Consider the following 23,955-nt stretch of genomic DNA (forward strand, 5'->3'; position numbering starts at 1 on the left):
CTACAACCGTTTGTTGGAATGAAGTGAACTATACGGTTTTGCCTTTATTTCCATACAATACTTTCCGAAACACTGAAAAGAAATGTGTTTTGTTTGCCCTGATATGAAAGCAATGTATGTATTTCAGACACGCCTAAAATATTGTGCGTGCATCCTTGTCATGACGTATAAAAGTGATGTTAAATTACCGATCCTGCTAGAATTATTTGAGGGTCCGCAACATTGTTCGACGTTTTTGAATCAAAATCACACAAGTAAATGTAAGATTTTCGAATGATTACTCTCTCCGGAAGTATTTCTATGTCCTAGAATCGATGTAAACTACCTCGGGTGAATACTGTCGCTTACTAGAAGTGGAACATACGCAGTCACACACATACACACACAATTTACGCACAACCTACTTTCTCGGAGTCTAACCAATCAGTTATAAAAACGGGGATTATGATCGCAAGTATTCACTTTCTGAATTTTTCTAACCTTAGTATTTTCAATTTTTCCTTTTTCTCTCTTTCTTTCTAGTCTATCTCTTGTCCAGCCCTTGAATTTTCCTTTAGCCAGACTTTCACCCTATTTCAGTCTTGTATGAACAGTAAATAACACAATTAACAACGTACTATTTTTATAACTTAAAAATAGGTATCTGTAACAGGTTGTGGATATTTTGAACTTTTACAATGCTCAATATATTTTTAATTGCTGAAACAGTTGGATGATTATGACAAATAATAATAATAATAAACTATAAGTTATATTAAGACAATTAAATCATATTATCAATTCGATTTGTTGTCTAAACTGTTTCAGATCTAGTATGATGGGAGGCAGTTACACTGGTATAGGGTCATGCACGTGTAGATGATACGCCTGTGGCATCAAACAGGCTTGTTCTTAAATTCCGCATCACTCTAGTGTATGGTCATGTGATCTATCAGCGTGATATGATTAGTTATAAGATTTTTTAATATTAAAGTAACCTATTTTGATGTTGGTGGTTACATGATTTAAAGTCGTTTCCATTTTATTGAAGGTAATTAACTTCCATGTAAAAAGAAATAATCTAACAACGACTTGCGTAACTTTCCTGGCAAAAAAAGTTAAAATTGTGTGTGGCGCCATCTCTTACGAGATTTTATTCGAAAAACTTTCTATTATTAATTATTATCAAAAGGGCAAAAAGCTTAATTTTGAGGGTTTTATTTTAAAAAAATAATAATAAAAATAAAATTGTAAATGCTAATAGCGAATGAAATCTTCATTAGTCTATGTCCGATCCCAATGGAAATACGACACGTGGTCCTCCTCTATCTCCCCACCTCTTGATCTTTAACCACCAAAATTTAATAGTATCAATCCCCTAATACGCAAATCTCCCTGCAAAATTTCAGAAATTTTCGACAAAAGGTACGGGAGTTATTAATTAAGTTTCAAAGTGTGTGAACAAAATCGTGTTTCCACGTACACATACATAAACACTCATACATAATGAAAAAATCCTCAACTTTTTTACATTTCTCGACGTTTCAAGGACCCCGAGTCCAAAAATGTAAGAATCTTCGGGGGGTCACTTACTGATTGCCATACTTTCCTCTGTTATATATAACGGGATACATCTTAATTCATTTATTATACATAACATATTTGAGTTGGCTTATTAATATATTAACTAATATTTTATACAGACATATGACCCGCAGGCTATATAATATGTGAATTTATTTCATTCGACAAAATTTCAAGCCAATCATAACATACAACATAGCTGATCGTGTCATTTACGCTGTGATTTTGAGCCTTTTTTTTTTTTTTTTTAGTTAAATTATTTAATCCTCAAGTCTTTGATTTATAGAACAGAAAAAAAACACGTAAGCTAAATCAGATCGACTCTATATCTAGAGATATATTTATAATTAACTTAAATTTAGGCTGCTCTATCATTGGTGTGAGCTACGTCATTATTTGGAGCACTGTCGCACGGAATTGAATCCCTACTTGATTTGTAGTGGTTGAAGTTTCTATATTTCAAGTGTAAAACTTTAGCAGATACTAATGACATAATATGATTCTACTGGATAGTATGTATTTTACATTATTTCTATGTATTGTATTGATATATTAAAAGACAGGAACTTAGAACAACCTTCTTAATTAATCTTCCACTTACAGAAGTTTGTCAACTTTTAAAATAATTTAGGACGAGAGAGAAATAAAAGCCATAGAATATTATAAAAGCAAAAGAGGATAGCTAAACTGGGTCAGGGCATGAAGAATTTTGTTTCTTTCTTTCTACTATGTTAAATCATGCGAAAGTTCTATTGAATTGTACGTTCTAATCGTGGAGATCACCATTGATACGATAACCCTAAACTACATAAACAAGCCTTCCAATAATGCCACTTATACTGTATTAGTTCCTTTCCTTTTACCTGTGTCCTGGTTTGTTTATGCACATAAAATAAATATAAACACTACCAATTATACGATTATAAAGTAGAATATTTAGGATTACGAAATACACATTCATAGTTTTCTCTGCTCCAATCGCGATAAGAAAAAAAACTGGCAATTCGTTGCTAGACTTTCCTGGTACCTCTAATTATTGCTGCCATTATCTTTAAGTCTCCAGATTGGTTAGGGAAATATTAAGGGGTGGGGGCGTGGGCGTCCCCAAAAAATTTTCCAAGGAAGGGCAAAGCTTGGAGATAAATAATTACATCAATAAATTTTTATTTAGTTATTTCATTATTTTGGGGGAGGGTTTAAGACAGAGAATTTTTTCTCTGTCTTAAACCCTCATATAAAGTACATATCTCAATCATTTTTACTATTATAAACTGTGAAATTCTTTACTCTATCCCAGAGAGGGGTAAATGCCCGGTTTGCCCCCATCTGCAGAAGTCCATGATCGGAGCCATATTTCTCGAGTCAATGGTTCGATTTTCCTTAAAATTTCTATAAACATTTTCCCCTAATACACAAGCCTCCCTACAAAATCTCAGAAATTTTCGACAAAAGGTACAGGAGTTATTTAGCTTCAAATTGGGTAAACAAAATCACACATACTAACATCCATACATAGCATTTTTGCAGTAATTTTAGAATATTTGTATGATTTCTAATCCTCAAATACAGTCAAATCTAGACGAGAATCTTCCTCAACTATTTATTTGGAGTATTGCTAATGATAAAAAAAATACGTTACACGATGTTATCTAATAGATAAGCCCGAAGGGACATTTTGAAAGTAAGCTGAATAAACATGTAATAAAACTGGTACGGACTAGTACAAGATTTATTTATACTCCTAGAAATACTTATTATAAGAATATTTCCGGTTTGATTATTTCTCCTTCCCCGCCTTTGCCTCATTAAACTATACATTGATGAGCTTTCAAGCATCGAGTCGAGCGATTATTTTAATCCGGAAGAGTGATTTAGAAATTTTGTCCCATTTCGATACGGCGCATTTGCCCAACAACTGAAGAAAAAAAATGTTTTGAGTTTCAAATGATTATAATATTTGGAGAAAATTTTTCAGAATTTTGTCTGAATTTTGTATATGTGTGTTTGTTCGTGGGTAGACAAAGTGGCCGAAATGTCAGTTAATAGTTTAAATTGCACAAACAAGCTATCAAAGTATTTCAAAAAGTCGTAATTTGTAAACCATTAAAATTTGCGTATTGAACAATAGTGATATTATTTTGAATAACCTTTGTAAAGTATATAAAACAATTTAGTCTGTACGTATGCATGCATACATACGTACTACATGCCTCTACGCTATGGTAAAGACTAAATTCCACTATTCAAACATTTTATCACTCGAAAACTCCACAAAAGTTATTCAAAATGAGATTCTTCTCGTTCAGTACATAAATCACAACGATTTAACAAATTACTGCTGTTTTAAAAATCCTTAGTAGCCTGTTCCAGTGATTCATACGATTAACTGACTTTTAGTCCAACCTATGTATTGTAGTTTTAACGAGGAAAAGTTTACAAAAATGTTTTTTCTAATAAATTATACAAACCACAAATCAAAAAAGAAAAAAAAACGCACTAAATCAAACTCACTTCTTTTCTTAACTGACGTGATTCTGTATTGTTCCATTAATTATTTATGTGACAATACATTAATTTATGACCTTTTAAAGCATTGTAAGAAAATTAATAAATAAAATCGGTTGAATAAAACAAGTTCAAATTGTCAAAAAAGCTTAAAAATGCAATAAATTGACGACGTGTAATTTGTTCTGGATGATTCAATATATACTTCAATTTTATTTCTTCAATACTGTATGAACATGTAACAGCCCATTCAAATTGTTATTTATGTAGAAATCTCACGCAACGATGGAAATATTAAAAGACGGGACCGAATATACGAAATCAGTGAAACGACAAGAGAATCTTTTAAATTTAGAAACTCTAATTTAGTAATTTATGTCAGAATTTCGAAATCATTGAGTTTAAATCATAGTGAAAACATTTAATGTCATATTGGAGGAAAAAATTAAAAGATAAATAAAGTAAATAATTTTATATTAAGCAACGGAAAAATGAACGAGTCAAGGACAAAATATTTCCTCGTCCATGACCGTATATTACGTTAAATCATCTTTCCTTGAGGAAATAAATAGTTTTACAAGGACATGGCCATCTTAGCGATGATGTTCATGTGTTTGTCCTAAAAAAAAAAAAATTGCTTTTGTTCCAATGTTTGCGAGGAAGATTAAGTGTTAAGTGTAATGAACTGGAGGTGATTAAACCGAAGAGTCTTTGATTCATAACGATAACGGTAATTAAAAGCTGTGTGAGAATATCAACCTTCCTCTTTGTCTACATAAATATAATGATTTTAATGAAATTTTACTAAATAATGCTTTAATAAAGAACATTATTGCTAAAATTTCATTAAGTAATCGTTTTATAACCGATTTTTGATCACTTTATCGTATTTTTCTAGAAATTCATAAAAATATCAAACATGGCGTCTTACCCAATACCGATTTTTGATCACTTTATCGTATTTTTCTAGAAATTCATAAAAATATCAAACATGGCGTCTTATCGTCTGCTACATCGTCTGCTTTTTTTTCTTAAAGCGCCACCTTAAAATTTTTATTAATTTTTTTTTAAATAATAAATAAATTTGTCAAAATAATAATAATAATGCGAATTATTCGAAAAATATATATATAAATTTTTAACATTAAAAGCGTCTTGCTGAAAGTTAAATTTAGAAGAATTTCACGCAAGAGAAGATTTGCTTAAGAAAATGGTTACGCTTCTTCAATATTCTATAATTGAAAATCACTGTTGGAACGTTCTTTGCTATCAAATTTTAAGCTAATTTTTTAGATCGTTAGCTATAAAATTATACAAATTATAGCTTTTACGGTTTTGATTTACTCAAACAATTAAATTATAAATAAAATATACCAGTTTGCTTCTATTTCTATAACACATTTAAAAATAATCTTTTTATTATTTATTTATTTATTGATATAATATTAACTGAAGATGGAAAAAAGTTAATGAAGGCTTAAATAAAATTAACTATTAAAATTATGTTAGTTTTAATTCTATATTTTAAAATAGCTGGATTAGTTAAGGCATCAACCTGCCATTCTGAGGGATCCGGATTCGAGTCCAGGTCAGTTTAAATATTTTTATCGGTGGGTTGACCCGAATATGTCGTATCCTGACCTTTATCACCTGTTCATTCTTATTGTAGACCTGGCTGAATTCAAAATGGGCATGGTAAAGGGCCTCGTTGCGTGGGCAATTTTAAAATTAAAAAGTATTTTTAAATGTCTACTAAAATTAATTTTTCCATTACATATATAAATGTAAAACCTCAAAAGTTTTATTTTTTTGCCGTAATTAATTCAATAATGCATTAATTACAAATATTTAAAACGTTGGCTTCATATCATGAAGTAAGAGGAAAGATTGTATATAATTAATAAAAAAATAATAATAATAACAACTTCATTACCCATTATTTTAGGTCATCTGTTTTTTACTGATTTTTTTAAAGGGCCTTAACCTATTTTTCATTAAAAATTGTAAAAAGTGAATGATTTTTGGAATTTAAAATTCTTTCATGAATATTTTAATGTTCGGATATGAAATAAAACGAAAGAAACTTTTAAGTTGCTCTATGTTGCTTCTATGTATTCGTAACTAGAACTTTGAACTTTCAAATAATAAGGTCAGGAGAACACTTGCTCGGTGTTTAATTTCAATTTCTTTCCTCGCTTACTAGGTAACTAAAGAGTTGATTTATTTATTTTGTTTTATATAAATTATGAAAGAATTTACAGCGAAATTTATTTTTAAAAAATAATTTTACGTTTACTACTTTCTTACGGAAGACTTTTTTTAATTTTTATTGTCTTATTACCTATAATTTTAATGGATTTAAACGGTTCACTGTGTTTTTACTAAGTAATAAAATTTAAATAAAGGAAATAGCTGATTGGTTATACGATGCTATGACGCAATTTAAATTTTCAGTTTTTTTTTTTTTTTAATTCAGCTTACCATTAGAATTTATAATATAAAATTCAAATTCTGAGAATAATTAAGGAAATTAACGTTAATTAGCTTTATATTTTACTACTTTAAAATATTTTTACTTTCGGATTGTAACTTTTAAAAACGTCCGCTCGTTAATTCAACTTTGATTATTCAAATATTTGTTTAAGTGATGCCATCTAAAAATTATTAAAAACTAAAACACTTAGATTGTTAATAACGGCACGGTATTATTAATAACGTATTTTTGATAAACATTTCTGGAAAATTGTAAAAATAATTTCTAAAATATTTTATATTTTACATAACTGTTTTAAAATGAGAGTGTTTTTCGTGACTGTAATAATATTTAGGTCAACAACACCTCTTGTTTAGCGTGAATTTAAACTTTGTTTTGTCTTTATACTGAAGAAAGTAATACTTTTTTCTCTTTTCGCCCCGTGCTAATCGGCACGAAAAAACTCCCTTGGCATCCACTAAGGAAGCCTTCTTTCAAGCCCATTGGCCGGATCCACAGCGGCTGGATAGTGAAGGACGAACCAGAGATATTCGCGAGTTTTCATCCAGAAAATATTTCTCGGGTAGTTTGGCCGAATTCAATCCTTGGATCCGAAGCGGCAAGCTGATATCTTAACCGCTTCGGCCATCGAAAGTAATATGCCGATAGCTACACTATTTATCTCTGCATGTGAATTGAATTTACAGTTTTATGACCTCGAATCACTAGGCCAAAACGCTTATTCAGATTTTAACCTATACAAATATTCTATTTGAATAACCAAATAATAAAAGTGACACGAATAAAATCAATGTATAAAATGTTACAAATATAACTTAATTCAGATTCGATTGCCATTTTATATTTTTATTCGTTGGTATAAAAGTCGCTAAATTATGCCGAATATACACGTTTTATGCATTATATTTAGATTTGTCTTCTATTTTTTGCAATTATAATCGTCGGAAACGTGCTAGAGGGTTACACAATACGATACATATTGTAGCCCGGTGGCAAGTTTTGTTGCTGCAACGTTTTCCGTAAATAACATGCAGTTGGGAAATGCAATAGTAACGAGATTTATTTATTAGGATAAATATTTGAGACATTATATAAATTTTTCGAAAACGAGATCATATTTTGAAGAAAATGCGTGTTTGGCCTACTTTGATGCCGCATGCTCGTTTGAGTGAAAATAATTATTTTTTAAATTGTCAAAAATTGTAGAAATTCTTTACTTTTAAAATTAATTAAATCTATATCGATGAATTATATAATTAAATATTCATATTATTTGAATATAGATATTGTAACGCTTTCGATATTGTATTTATATTTTGAAAATGTTAGTGTCGTTAAAAAATAAATTAATAAATTCAAATTATAACGGTAAAAAATAAAAATCGAATTTTGATTTTAATAAAATGTATAATTCTTTTAAATATAAAAATAATAATAAAACTTGTGGAAACTTTTTGACTCCAGATGGCGCTATAGCTCGATCATGTGTTGATACGTATTGTTATAAACAATTACTAACATTTGTTTAAGTTGTATTCATTTATTACTACATGGATGCAACTGATTTTAAATTTTCATAAATTTTTAATATTTATCATCATGAGATTTTTACGCTATTGTACTGTATACATACACACATACATACACCTTTATACCCATAATCCAGAATGGTTAAGCAGAGGAAAAAGGAGACTTGGAGACACTCACTAGACAAGTCCCCTAGGGTGCCACAAACACTTGGGCCAGCCTGAGGACACTCAATCTTACAAATCTGTTTGGCAACTTTATCCACACTTTCCTGTCCAGATACACTAGTGCCTTTCTAGTACATTTCCTCATTCTCTGACTCAACACCTTACACTCTCAGATATTCATCCATTTGTTCCGATCTTCCTTGGCCTTTTCCTACCACACTTTTCATCCACCTTTCCCATGTATACTCTCTTCAACAATTTCATTTTCTCAATGTGGCAAACCATTGTAGAGCTGATTTACTCACCTTTTGAACCACCCTCTTTCCCAGCAATCACACTCTCTCCTCATTATGTCACAAATATCACATGAGCATAAGATTCTCGTGACTTCTGCCGTACACGAGCATAGGGACGGGCCATTTACGTCTCTGAGTGTCTTCTATCCATCGCAAATTTACTTCTTGCCTTTGCCCTTCTGGTGGTTTTGCCACCCGTCCTTCCATTCCTATTTACAGTGTTTCCCAAATGTACAAACTTTCACACTATTCTAATTAATAAATAAGAGCGCATAGTCTAAATGCATGCAAATATAAGTATAATACAAAGTAAAAAGCATAAAAATAATGCTATAATATAGAAAAATGCATGGGTCATTAATATGACAAAGCCTGTGGCTTTGCAGTGTGATCAAAACCAGATTTTTGAATATAATTTGTGTATTTTAATTTTAGAAAATTATTTTTATACTTCAGTTACTATTCAGAGCAGAGCCATAGCTATGGCTCTGCTCTGAATATAGACAAAGCTGGCAAAGACCCCTCGGTTTCGTTGGCATTATCCGTAATATATGCTCTCGCTTTCATCACATAAACTTATGCCACTGTTACATTTTTTACACTTAGACTGTTTTACACTTGTATTTTTATTATAAGAGATGCATTCTCCTAAAGTTTATACTATATAATATAATATTTTTATCTAGTATTAGTATATAATATACTCATATTGAGAATATTTTTAGATTTCTGCTAATACCATGGTTGTTATAACTACTATTATTATTTGATACTTGGCACCCAGAATACTATGCTGTACAGCTAGGTTTAATGTGCACCAAATTCATATTGGCAAAATTCTAAATTTAAAAATGAAAACAATAGATTTGCATTACTGCACTGATCCCCAAAGAACTGATGTCTGCATCCTGGCGCATGAATATTAACCCAATTCCCTTTCAGTCTTTTCAGAAAAGATTTCTCCCATCTCTTGGGATACTGATCCATGTTTAACTATTGTTAAAATATAATACTCATTGTTTTGGTACTGCATTTCAGGGTCCCATTTTGATTTTAATTCAAAGTGATATGTTTCATAATGATAAAAAGTTTAACAAAATAGTACTAATAAAGTATACAATGTATTGAAATTTTTAATCAACTAAACGTAAAAAAGTGATCAATGTGAGTATTTGAACTTTCTACACAATATATTTAGCATAAATTAAATTTTATTCATAAAATCATAGCCTATAATTATCTGATACATCTTAATTTATCAACAATATTTAATTTGGCCATTGCACAAATAAGGAATGTCTTCCCCAATAATAATAATAAAAGATATACATCAACTGTTTTATATGTAACAATATTCTTAGAATAAACATACTAGATGTAACTAATTAATGATTTCTTATTAGACTTTCCAAATTTCTAGTGCTTCCTTAAGATTTTCAACGATAACTTTAAACATAACGCATTAAAAACTTATGTAGACGAGCGTTTTAATTCTCGGAAAATTACCATTCCGACATTCGGCGTTACAAAGCCCATCTCGAGGAAAATCTAGAAAAATGTTGAGTCTAGACTGTTTAATACAGGTTCAAAAATATATATATATATGTATAAACAATTCATAAATATATCTCAAGCCAAACAATGGAGCATTGAAAAAAGCATTTATAAATATTTGTACCATTCTGTTTTATGTGCAAAAAGCATTGCTATATCTAAATGTTTTAGGAATGCTCGGCCTGTGATAAATGCAGAAACCTGAGTCATTCTACTTAATTAAAGTGTATAAATTGTAAAAGGTAATTTTTATTTATATTCTCGGCAATAATAAAGATAATATTCTGTTCTTTGAGATGCAAATAGGACTTAAGTCTTTCCAGAAATGGGTTAATGTTACCTTAGGTGCCAAGATGGCGGCTTGTCTCTGATTCCAGCAAGGAAACAGTGGAACGCACGTTCTAACCTAACCTAACCTATTCTAATAAATTACCATAATTATTAGCAGCCAAATTATTAGAATAGGTTAGTTAGGTTAGAAGTGTGTTCCGCTGTTTCCTTGCTGGAATCGGAGACGAGCCACCATCTTGGCACCTAAGGTAACATTAAACCCAGAAATGTGCAAATTTTTGAATTTATAAGTCTTGTAGCAAGTAACAGATTACTTGCTACAAGACTTATAAATTAGACGATTGTAATGTTACAATTTAATTTTTTTAAGTACGCCGTTTAATAATGTGCAAAATCACTAACTGTAATGCCACTTACAATCCCATTTTCTGATAAACTTTCAAAATATTTCGAGTCACATCTTAAAAAAAGGTTTGTCCGATAAATTAATTTGTGTTTAATAAAGGTTATAGTTTGAAATTTTTCTTTCAAAATTGTATAAATTAGATGTACTTAAAAACATCACTTGTAAATAATTCACGTTACGAATCCACATAATGATGATAATGATGATGAATGTGTTCATGTACATGATGATGCTCGCATTTATCTTTCTCTTGCAGAGCTATAAATTTAAGATTTTCTTTACGACACTTGGTATTAAAGTCCTTCTCTAAATGCTTTCTCAGTTTGTTCCACTGAGATTCTTTCTCCTGTTCTTTGTGTTTGCGGCAGCAATAGTGGTTCGGAGAAATACTCTCCGCACTATTCTGGCACTTAGGTTTGGGAGAATTATGCCTCAAGTATTCGTTATTTTTGTGAACGTCGTGCGATTTTGATCGTCTGGGGTGTTCCCAGTTGAACTTTTCCTTTGCTTCGTCGGACAAATCAAAGTTTGTTTCTAACGGATCACATCTATGGTCTTTGTTTTGTCTGAACAAGTGTGGCGATGCATCTACGTTGAAGGGATGTGTTTCCTTGCTGTAACTTTTCCTTCGATGATGCATTTTTCTCTCTCTTTCTTTATGACAGCGAGACAAGTTAGTCCTCTGAAAGCTTTCTCCGGGGCACTCGTGTACCGATAGACATGCATTAGTAGTATAAGTTGCAAACTTTGAAGTATAGTTTTCGATTCCGGCCAGATCGAGATAGTGACTGCGGTGATTCAGACATTCCGGAATATTTCTGCAAGCGGAAGAATAATGCCGATTCTTGTGGCTCTTCTCTGGCAAGACGGTTTCGTTTACATTTGTGGGATATCTGGAAATGTTTAAATAATTTTGATTAATTACTTCTATCGATCATTATATTGTATTTTTAATAATAGACTAACTTTTTAATGCTGATTGTTAAAACTAACAATCGGGATTATTTTTAAAGTTGTTATTATAATATTACTTAATTTTTGTCTTGTTTTAAGGTTATTTTCATAAAGTTATATTCATATTGTGCATAAACATCAGCCCTCATAAAGGCAACAACCATAAGCAATACTTCTTGCTCTTCTGGTTCTTGGATCTAAGTTAAGCTGTACAGGACCCTGACAATATTCTGGTCAGAGACAGCACAGAATACAGGATGCTGCTGTTTACCCGTCCAAGTTGGTGACTCTAACTAGTCACGACTCCAGATAAAGAGAGAGAATTGGCAATAGGAAGGTTATTTGCCATAAAACATGATTAAATTTTCCACAGTAAAAGGTCGCTGCTGCCGTATGGTGGCAATCTGGATCTCCACTGCCAGACACTGTCTAGCTCACCAGACTCATTTCTTGTCTTCCCGATCATTTGACCTCATATCTTTGAATTTTTTCCTTTGCGGGCACGTCAAGGATTATGTGTATGCTACAAAAGTGCTGTATACAAGAACCCCATGTATAAGAATTGCAGACACCATTAACAGAATGACTCTTAATATGCTGGCTACATTAGGATGTATGTTGCTTGCAATGTCAGGAGTATGAGGAAATTTACTGATTTAATATAATAACTAACTCTTGGATGCAATTTCTACTACCATTATCTTCAGTACTAAAATTAATCCACAAAACTAGGGACATTCGAGGGGTACATCCTGTGCTTTTCTGTATCCTACAAGTATGCATGCAAAGTTCCTATGCATGCATACTTGAAATTACATCCTAGGAACAGTGCCGTAACTAGGGCGGTGCCCAGGCACACGGTGTAGACCCTGGGGGGTGCAGAAATGACCCGAACCAAGTTTTGGGGCGTAGTTACAGATGCTTGCACCGAGCGCATAGAAGGCTAGTTACGATGCTGCCTAGGAATGGACCATACAAATACTTCCAACTTGCATATGTAGAGACTTTGTGGTCAATGTATACAAAATTTGCAGATCTTTAGCAAGCCATTAATAATTACTTAAATTTTTATTTTTATGTCTTCTGAACATAACTGTGCATATTTTATAGTTTATTTTAAAATGTAATCTGTGTATTTATATTTATATTAAATAATGACTAAAATACTAATTTTCTCACCTGTCGTCAGCAAGCGAAAGTTTACGCCGGGATTTCTGATTCTGCATGCGTGGACTACGCGACTGTCGCGGTAGGTCGGAAATCTTCTTTTCAAACTGGTTGTAATATTTCTTTCTGTTAGACTTTCCTGGAGTAAATGGAGGATGCGTCGCATTGGCATCACAGTAGTGTTTGAGAGATACTTTCTCTTTACTCGAATTTGTCCCTTCTCTTTCTGTTTGATCACTTTTCGATTTATGCTTTGATTCACTTTCTGGAGTTATCGCAAGATGAACTTGAATGGTGTGATTAGTCGCCGAAAAGTTCAGAGATTTCTCCAGGGCTTCACTTATTGTCCTTCCTACAACTCTTTCTACATCCTAGAATAAAAAGATTTGCTTGATTAAAATGCATATTTAACACATTTTTAAACTTGCGTTTATTCTTTAATAAGAACTTTATCAAGGGTTGTAGTGAAGCAGTTATATTTTAAACCTTTCTGCAAACTAAGAAATGCTGATAATTAAAATCCACAAATCTAATGCATTTTGTAAAATATATTATATTAATCCTGCAAGAAAATTATATCTTTAATGTTAATTGCTTTCAGTTGTTCTACACATTAATGTGCACAATGTATGAAGATGATAAAGCATTTTCAACCCACACCCCCTTTTCACATTCCCATCGTAGTCTTATCCAGGCTCACAACTGGAGTCCGACACATCTGGATAAAAACTATCCGTGGAAATTTTCAAGGTTTCGCTTAAATTTGAACCTCTCTCTCTGCGTGCCATATCAGAAATCCTGACGTCGGCGAGCACCTGGTGCAGGTTAATAAGTGGTTAGTTAAGGGGCCAAGGTGTATCCTGGGGGAAGTTACAACCAGAGTCGTTCCCCGTTGCCTTCTCTGGTGCGTGATGTTAAGCGAGGGAAAATGCCTTCTGGGAGGTCTTGTAAGGAAAACTGGCCCCTATTCAGGTGTTACAAACGTGGAGAAAACCCGGAAAACTCCACGTGGCCAGCCTGTTCGAGCACGGCGCAAACCCGCGATCGAACTCCCAGTGTTTAGCGACGGAACTGCTCGGCCACTGGTGGCTTCAAATTCGAACCTAGACCCCATAAATTACATAGCCTTACATCTTTACTTCCAGACAACTTGACCACTCTTTTAAAGGTTTAAACTCGACAATGCTAACATTGGTTTGTAAACCAACATGCAGAATGTTACAAGCCTGTTTTCGGATGGTAAAAACATTTTATAACGAAAGTTCTTTACATTTAAAAGAAGATAAGACACTATTTGGAATGATTCGTTTCAAATACTTACATCTTTTGACACTTTTCCAGAACCATTGAAATCATATAAGGTGAAAGTGAATTCTGAATTTTCAGTCTGGATACCCTATAAATAAAGTAAAATTATAAATACAGTATTTAATATAAATCCAAATTTATTCTACAAACTCATTAGAAGCTAGAAATATGTCACACATTTTTCCAATCTGCTAATCAAAGCTGTAGACCACGACCATTTAGGCAAAAGAGTCGAAAGAACCAATGGTCTAATGTACTTGACAATATATAATCCTCCAAAAATCAACTTACCTGGAATTTTGAAGACCCTCAAAAATGGAGTAAAATTTAAAAGTGAAAAAAATCTGGCACTGTTTCTAAAAACAATGCTAAATCAACCATTTTCCACTTTGCTAGAGATGGCTAAAAGCTCATAAAACAAGAGAAACGCCATTGTACCGACTACTTCTGGGTTATATCTATATCGGTGATTCTCGACCTTTTTTCGTCACGGTACACTTTTAATAATTTAAAAATTTGGCGGCACACACGGTTACTTCGGTAAGTACCGCAGGACAACCGGTGACGTCATAACTGTGATTTTAAACGCAGTTGGTTATTTAGGTCACATGTCTTGGTACAGCCAGTAACATCGGTTACAATTTCCAAACGCGTCCTAGGAAGGTAAAACCGATTGAACTACTTGTCTGATGTCACTTATGTATGGGTATTCTCAGTGGCGGCACATTTTAAAAATATTGCGGCACACTAAAGTGCCGCGGCACATTGGTGAGAATCGCTGATCTATATACTATACCGTTATATCTCGTGTAGATCATTGGTTCCTTTGACATTTTTGCTCCTACAGACATGATTTTTGCTTCTACAGTTTGATAAAGTCAAACTGCCTCATTCAGAGCTGCATTTGTACACAAACGTCAGTGTTTATATGTGCTTTTAAAAATTATACATAAAAATAACTGAATAAATTATTACAGATTTCAAATGCATGCGCTGTTAATTAAAATTGGATAATTTCAGGACAGATTTTTGGAGAAAAGAAAGATTTTTAAATAAGCTATTTAACCAGTTCTGTGATATTTATTAAAATCATAGGACTGTTTAAAGATATTTAAAAGATTTTATTTACTCTAATGGCGATCCTTTAGTATGTAATAAAAACAACTCTCTCTCTGTGTGTGCCGTATCAGAAATCCTGACGTCTGTGAGCACCTGGCGCAGGTTAATAAGTGATTAGTTAAGGCCAAGGGCGTCGCCAGCCAATGGGCCAGGGGGGGCAAGATGATATAAATTGATAGAGGATATGAATTGTATGTAGGTAAAATAAAAACGATTCATAAATTTTAAGAAACTTAAGATTATTTTAATTAAAACATAATCTTCTTGGGTTTTTCGCGCGGGAATTAAAATCGGGCAATAAATGACTTAGCATTTAAATAATTTTTTTCGCATGTCTAAGGAGGGGCAACTGCCCCTCTGCCCCCCTCTGGCGACGCCCTTGGTTAAGGCGCCAAGGTATATCCTGGGAGAAGTTACAACCATAGTGGTTCCCCGTTGCCTTCTCTGGTGCGCAATGTTACATGAGGGGAAATGCCTTCCAAGAGGTCTTGTAAGGGAAACTGGCCCCAATTCAAGAAAAACAACTAACCCCACTCATTTCAAATGCTGTGCCCACCACTGGTCAAGTGAATAAAACCACCAAATGATGACAGTCGGTCGTGGATGTGAGCCTCGCCAACAGAGTGTCCGTGTGGAGTTTTCCAGATTTTCTTCACATCTGTAATGCCTAACTAGGGATCAGTTCCTCTTAAAAAGTTCTTCCAGAAGGTAACCCCTCTTAGCAGATAATCCGCACGTGTTTCCAAATATAAATAAACCATTTCAAATGCCAACTTTTAAAATGCTTTGACTTTACAGAATTGACGGAAACAGTAATAAATACACGAATAATACCTGAAGTGTATATGTGGTGTGAAAAGTAGAGATGTGACGAGTAACAATGATAATGTTTGTTGCAGCGCAGTGTTAAAGAGAATGCAATTGAGTGAATGTATCAAGGGTGTGTACATTGGTTTGGCTCTATGGAGAAAATATTGAAAGATGATGTGTAAGAAGTTCTATGTGGAAAGTGTAGAGGGAAGCAGAGGACAAGAACGTGTGAAAAAAACCATGAATATGGAAGAAGCGAGAGCGGTACGCGTGATTTCGGCAGGTCCCAGGGTGAAAAAGTGGGTGAGTGTTTCTGTTGTGCTATGTCTTGCCTATATGGCGCTCCTCAGAGAACGGAATGTCATGCACAGTAAACCCTCTTTTTTCCTTGGCCACCCTTCAGGGAATACCATGATATAAGAATAAATGACTTCTGAATCATACCGATTTAGCATTTCAAACTTAAAATGCGATATTTATAACAGAATAACATACTTTTAAATTATTTCTTCGCTCTTCCTTTTCGCTTTTTTCTTCTTCTGCCTTCTCCAGTTGGTTTTCCTCGCCGTCTCCGTGCTCGGAACAATCCTTCGGCGGAAGATATACTAAACAATTCATAAACACTATTTTGAGAACTTGCAGCAGTCTACCTGAATAGTAATATATTAGTAAGGTTTTACAGAGATAGGATAAAGTCAAAAGTCACACTGTAATATTACAGTATTAAGTATTAAAATAATAGTTAATTATAAGTTTGCCTCAATCTTAACGGCAAATATTAATTTTATATACACTACAATATCAATTCCGTAATTAATGGCGTAAGGTCAATATATACAATTAATTTTACTCGTATCCTACATAAAATTATATTGTTAGAAATATTTTATCGTCCTCGTATTTAGTTTTTAGTTTTGCAAGTCTCTACCTCCGTTAGATAAGGTCCAAACGTCTTATCAAAAGGTAAAGGCGAGATTGATGGAAACCATTTGTACCCCCGTAGTTTGATAATGCTAAGTGTTGTAGTTCGGCATGTTTTGAAAAGCTTATCAATTGTTAAACAAAACATACTTGCGAGATAACCGAAAAGACTTTGAAGTAATTGTATTTTACCAAATAAAAGTAGCCATATCTACTCCATAATTTAATTTAAAAAGAATTAATTAAAGAGTAAAATGCACACTTTACTGTCTGCACCATTTTTTTGCATGCAATTTTGTAGAAAGTACTTGCTTAATTTCAAATTTTCACGCTGATTTCCGTCGTCTGGAGTTTGTAACGTTAAGCGGGTGGACGAATTGTGACGCGTCGAATAATTTATCTACGGCTTCCGAGCAAACGGCAGAATCCGCCGCAGCGTAATTAACTCTCAAAGATACATTGTCCTCTTTGTTTCGTACAGAAATTAATGCATAAATAAACAGTTTGTTTCTTGCCCATTTCTCTAGGATCGTAACACAAAGCGACGCGTATGTCTGCACAGAAAGAATGAATTAATTCAGCCAGCCATTCCATTTTTTCTTATGAGTCGAATGACCTACATATATCGCAAATATGCCTAAAATGCAATATGATCCAACGCTTTTTCTTATAAGCATAACTACAATTGCAGAATTCTTTGCAATCCTGCAAGAATTCTGCAAACAACTTAAAAAAGTCAGTAATTACCTCATCATTATTAATATCTTAGAAGTGATTTAACAATTAAAATATTATTTAGTTGTTAATATTTACCTTTCAGGGGATGTTTGTCTGGTGATTTGCACTCGTCCACATGGCATAACGACAAAGATAATTCCTTAAATAAAAGAAAAATGATTTATTTATTAATTTTTTGGAATGTTGCTTGTCAAAATAGGTACTAGGAAGATGATAAAATTATTATAATATTAAATATAGAAGATGTAATGTTAAATAATCTGACTTTTATGACATAGTGCAGACATAAAACCGTCCCTGATAGCTCATGTATCAGTTAATACACAAGAGAATATTCGCTAGAGTTTCCTCTCGGTAAATTTATTTAAATTCTCTTGCAAGGATCGGAGAATTGGTTGTCGTAAAGCACGACATTCAACACCACCTCGTCGTGCTCGGGTTTGCAAAAGAATAATTTGCCTTTCTTCCAACAAGATGCTCGGGAGTCACCAGTTTATCTCATCTTAGACTCCGTTTCGGACTGTTTAATGTCGTGGACGATAAATAATAATAAGGTTGTAAATTTTATAACGGCATATGTAAATAATTATAGTGTAGTTTAATACGAATACGGAATACTTAATTTATATCCGTTGGCAGAATAACAATCACCCTTTGTATTGTATTAAAATGTTTCTTTTAGAAGCAGCCTTCTAAGGATTTTTTAAAAAATCTTTCCGCCATACGGGCACTAAGAGGGCCTTCTTTTAGCAAGCCGATTATGGGTTTGGCCAGGCCCCCGACGGGATTGCCGGGTGGCGAGAGACCGGTGCTGCAAGTGTCCAAACATATCCGGGGACCCTTCCCAATCCGATCGAGAGTTCCCGGAGCGGTAGGCTGCTGCCGTAACCGCTCGCCAATTTGGCCTTTGACTTCTAAGGTTAATTAGAAACAGTAGATTAAAATTCTTAATTAAAATTATAGAACTTCAATCTAATTAAGAGTAAATGCATTAGAAGTATGCTTTAAAACATTTATTAGTGGTTCAAATTTTGCATAAAATTAACTGCAGATTATCTTCAGACATCCATTTTCTACAATGAGGCGCACCGGTGTAGGAAACGGATACCTCCGGCGTAAGATACGTAAACCGTTGGGGCCCGCCTCTATTTCCGCAACGGACTTCTAATTTAATCTCGTATTATTTTGTCGATTCGCACGGGATTTAGATTCGTGCGAGCCCTCGGCCGAAACAAACGGGAGCCTTTCTCCCTCGCCAAATAAAATTTAAATGCTCGAGGCCTTAAAATGTAGCTTGCGGACAACTCCGACTCCACGAAGACAATTTGATAGTCCGGCTTTAGATACAATACTGCAACTGCATCTGCACTGCCACTCTGCTTATCAGTTGCCACAAACCACCCATGTAGGGTAATCTGGATATTTTAACCGACAGACGGCAGACTCGAATGCTTAATAATGGCATAAAAACTGGGAACGGTATTCGGCGGCACGATAACTTACAAATAATTTGCACCCTAAGCTCTCATTTCAAATTACTACTTGGGGGATGGGGTAAGAATTCCCCCCCGGTGTGGTATTGTTAACAACGCCAATCAACAAGAGGAATCTTCAGTAACCAACGGATTCCTAGAAGCTCCCACGAATTGTCTGGCATATTTGTAATGCATACCAATAAACGTGTTTGCACCTGTCCTTCCGTTCGTGTCGTCACGTAGTAGGGGGGGAAGAAATACTTCGTTAGATTAGTGACGCACATCGAAACCTTTAACTGCCGCGAATACGCAATACGTCGCGCGTAACACGATCCATTCTGTAAGGAATTCCGAGAAGTGACGTACGAGAAGAGTAACTCCTTGGCGTCACGAGCGGCGATCGGTTGACCAAGTACAAATATAGACTGGATGTTGTTATGGTGACGGGGGGGATCGGGTGCATTAATGGACATAAATACCAGAGACAGAGCCAAAGGGGCGTACAATACCATCTCTGTTTTACTTGGCTTGAGGTCAAGGGACCACAATTTCCTCATCCTCTTTTTCCCGCAACAGAAATTCGATGCCGGAAAGGCAAAGAAATGCTGTAAACCGCCAGAGAGATGCCCGAACACGATACCGGCTCCTCCCTACGCGGAATTTTGCAATGCCCTAAATTATCCGCGACCCGCGCCGATCGGACGCGCGCGCCGACGTCGCGACTTAAAAAAAAAAAGAGGATGAGGGAGATTAGTAAATACAAAAAAGAAGTGTCGAGTGAGAAGAAATCGCTAGGAAAGGATGCGATTTCAGATCGCCACTCCAGCGAAGTCTGTGAGAGATGGATGCGATTTTAGGGCGTGACGCGTGTGAAATCGTAAGCGTCGTTTAAATTTTTTTTCCCTGATAAAGGCCTTGAAATAAGAGAGAGAGATTTTAGTTAGTGAGGAACGCGATTTTAGGGGGCGTATAAACGAAATCGCTAGCGATCGATGCGATTTTAATGCTCCAACAAGCTACAATCAAACGCGATTTTAATAAATCAAGCGATTCGCTTCTAAATTCGTGTTTTATGTTAAAAGCGAAGAGCGAAAACCGACGAGGGAAAAATCGCAACAGCCGAAAACGCGTCATTATCGCGTATTAATGGCAAGTTTGACGCGCATCTCGACGCGACGCAACAATCGCTAACTACGCGTCGCGTCGCACCGCTCGCCACACGCGAGAAACAATAGGAAATTGCGCGATTACAACCGTTTCCTGTCGTAAAAAAGCGACACGTAGCGAGGGAAATTACCAAGATAAAAAAAAGTGTATATGTATATACAGTATTTTTTTTATTTACGAAAAAAAATTCCGCCCAATTCCCCACCACGCATTGAAAACCGAACATATTTAGGTAACTAAAAATAAGCAAGTAGAATCATTTCAAAATTATTGAAAGTTCATATCAACAAAAGGAGCGACGCTTGTCCAACGTTACTAAGTCAATACGCGTTGTATGTGTACGAGAGGAAATGGCAGTTTTATGGCCGACAGCCAATAGTGGCGCCAGCAGAATGTAACTTTGATGTTGCCGCTCGTCTGAGGCCAGCTGCCGCGCGCCGAGTTTTCTCTAGTCTTTGTAGCCACCGGCAAGTGGCAAGAGCGGGGGTCATTTGCCCACGACCGAAAATTCGCTTGGCATGACGCGTAACGAGATCCTAAAACTAGAATATTTATGTATAAAAATACATATATATATTTTTTGCCTCCACTAAATGTACAGCAATCGACACGTTATCTCTCTTCTTCCTACTCTCCGATAAGGTAGATCTGTTTTGGAGTGTAACCAGATAAAATGTCGCGGTTCGAAGTTTATATATATATATATAATACTTTCTTGAGTGATAAAACTTTGTAAATTCTCTAAATGGTTCCCGTCTCCGTTCATTGATAACGTGTGTTTATTTGTACAAAAGCTCTAAACCTAATACGCGGCGGGTTTAATTAACTCTCCATTTTTTTTAAAATATTTTTTAAGCTGGCAACACTACGAATTTTTTTCAAAAATTGCAAACGTCATAAAAATTATTTAAATTTTTGTATACTAACAATGTTGCCAGTTTTTTAATAATATTTTTTTTAAAAAATAGGTTTTGTTTCGCGTGTCGGAGGTTGGATTCGTGAAGTATAAAGAAGAAAAGCAGATTTAAAACAGAAATGGGCACTTTTTCTACAGCCGGGGGTCGAGTTATATTCAGTTTTTCTAGGAAAATGTCAAGCGAAGTATCTACTTACGGAACAGAATTTCGAAGCGGTCGACGATGTCAATGGCATCTTTTGTAACTTTCTGCTTTCGTCTGTATGTTCGACCGGGTTAAGATGGGCGTCGAAAACGTAACATTCTCCTAGAATTTTAGGGGATGGATGGGTTAAATACGCAAATTCTTCCGTTTTCCCAGAAAAAAATAAAAAATTCGTAAATAAACACGTGGGCGTCGGGATTAACTTACCTTGCTTGCTCTGTACTTTTCCCATTTCTCGATATTGTTAGTAGCATCCCAGTAATCGATCAAAGGACAGACAAACATACACATACACACACACAGCAAAATAAAACCGCACTACAACTCTCTCTACTACTAGCGAATTATGCCGAAAAACGTGAAGTGCAGCTTTTCATTCAGTTGACCAATCCCTAGAAGGAAGGGTCCAAGAAGAGCTCGAGAGGTGGGGGTGAGCGCGTGTTTCGAAGGTATTTACGCTTCTGCGAAGTAACAATACGGTACACTTTGAAGAGACGTTATGAACGGTGCGACAGCTGACAACAGCTGCACGTTCGGGGGTAGCAGCAGTATTGGCGTGTTGTTCAAAGTTGTGTTAGGTGAGCGGTATCCTTTGATATCCGCTCACATCCTGTTGCTTCGGAGCGCAACTGGAGCCGTTCCAATGAACCTCTCGACTATAATGGTGTCAGTTGTTTCATAGTTTAGCCGAGATTAAAGAGAAGAAGGGGGAGGAAATTAATTTTCTCCAGCTTTTGAAGGTTACACTATTTTCTTATGGCCCTGGTGATAGATTTTTGTCGTGTTGTAGAATTTTTTTCTTACGTTTATACCTTGTATGGCGGATTTTCTTCATTTCTATCTTCTCTATAATAGATTTTTGTGCTTTGTGTGGTAGATTTTTGTACCATTCAATCCTCCATATTTTAGATTTTTATCAACTTTTTATGCATTGTGTGGTAAATTTGTGTTTTAATTCGGCCTATATTCTATACAGTACTTGACACTTTATAGTACAGTACTTTGCACTTTATTTATACAGATTCTATTCCTTGTACAGAATATTTTCGTGTAGATTTTGTTAGATTTATGCCTCGCGTGGTAGATTTTTGTCTGGTTTTTTTTCCCATTTAACACGGTCTCGTGTCATATATATATTTGCCAGCTTTTTTAACGTAACGACAGCCTCGTTTGTCGAATGTAACTATTCCTGTTTCCCCCCCTCGCAGTGTGTTCAAGAATTTAAGAAGTGTACCACCGTAACTAGGAATGACATCGGAAATTGATGAACGAAGACAGAATACAAAGTAGAAATTGAGTTAAGGGGGAAGACGATCGATCGAAATTTCGTTAAAACTTACAAAGTAACACGTGGAAAGTGACAACGGGAGGGCTGTTTAATAATATAAATTGGAAGGAAAGCGATACCAAAAATTAAGTTAAACTGTAAGATATCGCTGACTGAATTAAGGATAAATGGTAATGATCGAAGAAAACCTGTATTAAAATTGATATACACGAGAAAAAACATCACGTGACTGAGCTAAAACTGGTATCACCGCATACAAGAAACACAAAAATTGATACCCGATACTTGGCTTTTTAGAAGCGCGTACACAAAAACTACATGTTAACAATTTTGTATAAAAATGTGTACATTCTTTTTGTACACAATAAATAAAAGAAGCGAATCAATAACAGTATTATCAGCATAAATTGTACGCTGTGGACGAAGCGAACTGCGTAAACAAGCGAGAAACAAGAAGGAACATAAATAGAAACGACACCAGAAAGTTATTAGACAGTATCAAAAGAACAAGAAACGGAAAGTTGTATATAGAACTAACTGTTGGCAAACAAGTCAATAACACAAGTAACCATAGAAGAAAGGATAATTAGAGGAACCAGTAGCTTAAAATGATACTTGTGTGTTAATGACCTAAGAGAATTGAGTAACGAAGAGGCAAATTTCTCGTTTCTTGATCAATAAATTCAATTAAGTAGAACACCGAAAAGGTGGAAGTAATCAAAATAATCGATCACACAATTTCCGATTGTTTTCCCCCCCACCAAATACGCCAAGCGTGAATCACTAAAGGAAACTTTTTATTATTGATATTACTCTGTTATTTCCTCTTTACGTGCTAAATTTCTTGCCTAAAATACTTTCTCAGCCATTTTTCTATATCTGCGCGCCTAATATTCTATAGATTCTTCGAAATATTTAACATTTTGAATTAACCAATGTTCGAAGCTGAAGTTCGTGACATCATTCTCATTAAATATTAAGTGTTGCCAGTTTTTTAATTATCTTACTTTTATTTATTTTTTCTTTAATTTTACATTTTTAACGCCCGAATTGCGGGTATAGTTACATTTTTTTACATTTTACT

General features: G+C 34.5%; 1 protein-coding gene across 3 annotated transcripts; it reads right to left on the reverse strand.

The window, feature by feature from the left end:
- Positions 1 to 10,869: 10,869 nt before the first annotated feature.
- On the reverse strand, positions 10,870 to 22,376 carry LOC136984531 (protein naked cuticle homolog 1-like). 3 transcript variants are annotated; one of them, XM_067281547.1, is made up of 7 exons: positions 21,791 to 22,376; positions 21,576 to 21,685; positions 17,896 to 17,959; positions 16,657 to 16,766; positions 14,246 to 14,320; positions 12,937 to 13,295; positions 10,870 to 11,696 (listed from the first exon to the last, which is right to left on the reverse strand). In XM_067281547.1, exons 1-7 carry the CDS (start codon positions 21,813 to 21,815, stop codon positions 10,979 to 10,981), a joined length of 1,461 nt encoding a protein of 486 aa, XP_067137648.1. In that variant the 5' UTR covers positions 21,816 to 22,376; the 3' UTR covers positions 10,870 to 10,978. The 3 variants fall into 3 exon arrangements, with proteins under 3 accessions (XP_067137648.1, XP_067137647.1, XP_067137649.1); XM_067281546.1 differs by having other exon boundaries at positions 16,657 to 16,811; XM_067281548.1 differs by having other exon boundaries at positions 16,657 to 16,807; positions 21,791 to 21,818.
- Positions 22,377 to 23,955: the final 1,579 nt, after the last annotated feature.

This window comes from Centruroides vittatus, unplaced genomic scaffold (assembly GCF_030686945.1).
Source record: "Centruroides vittatus isolate TY-2023 unplaced genomic scaffold, ASM3068694v2 contig_921, whole genome shotgun sequence".
In the NCBI taxonomy this organism is placed as follows: Eukaryota; Metazoa; Arthropoda; class Arachnida; order Scorpiones; family Buthidae; genus Centruroides; species Centruroides vittatus.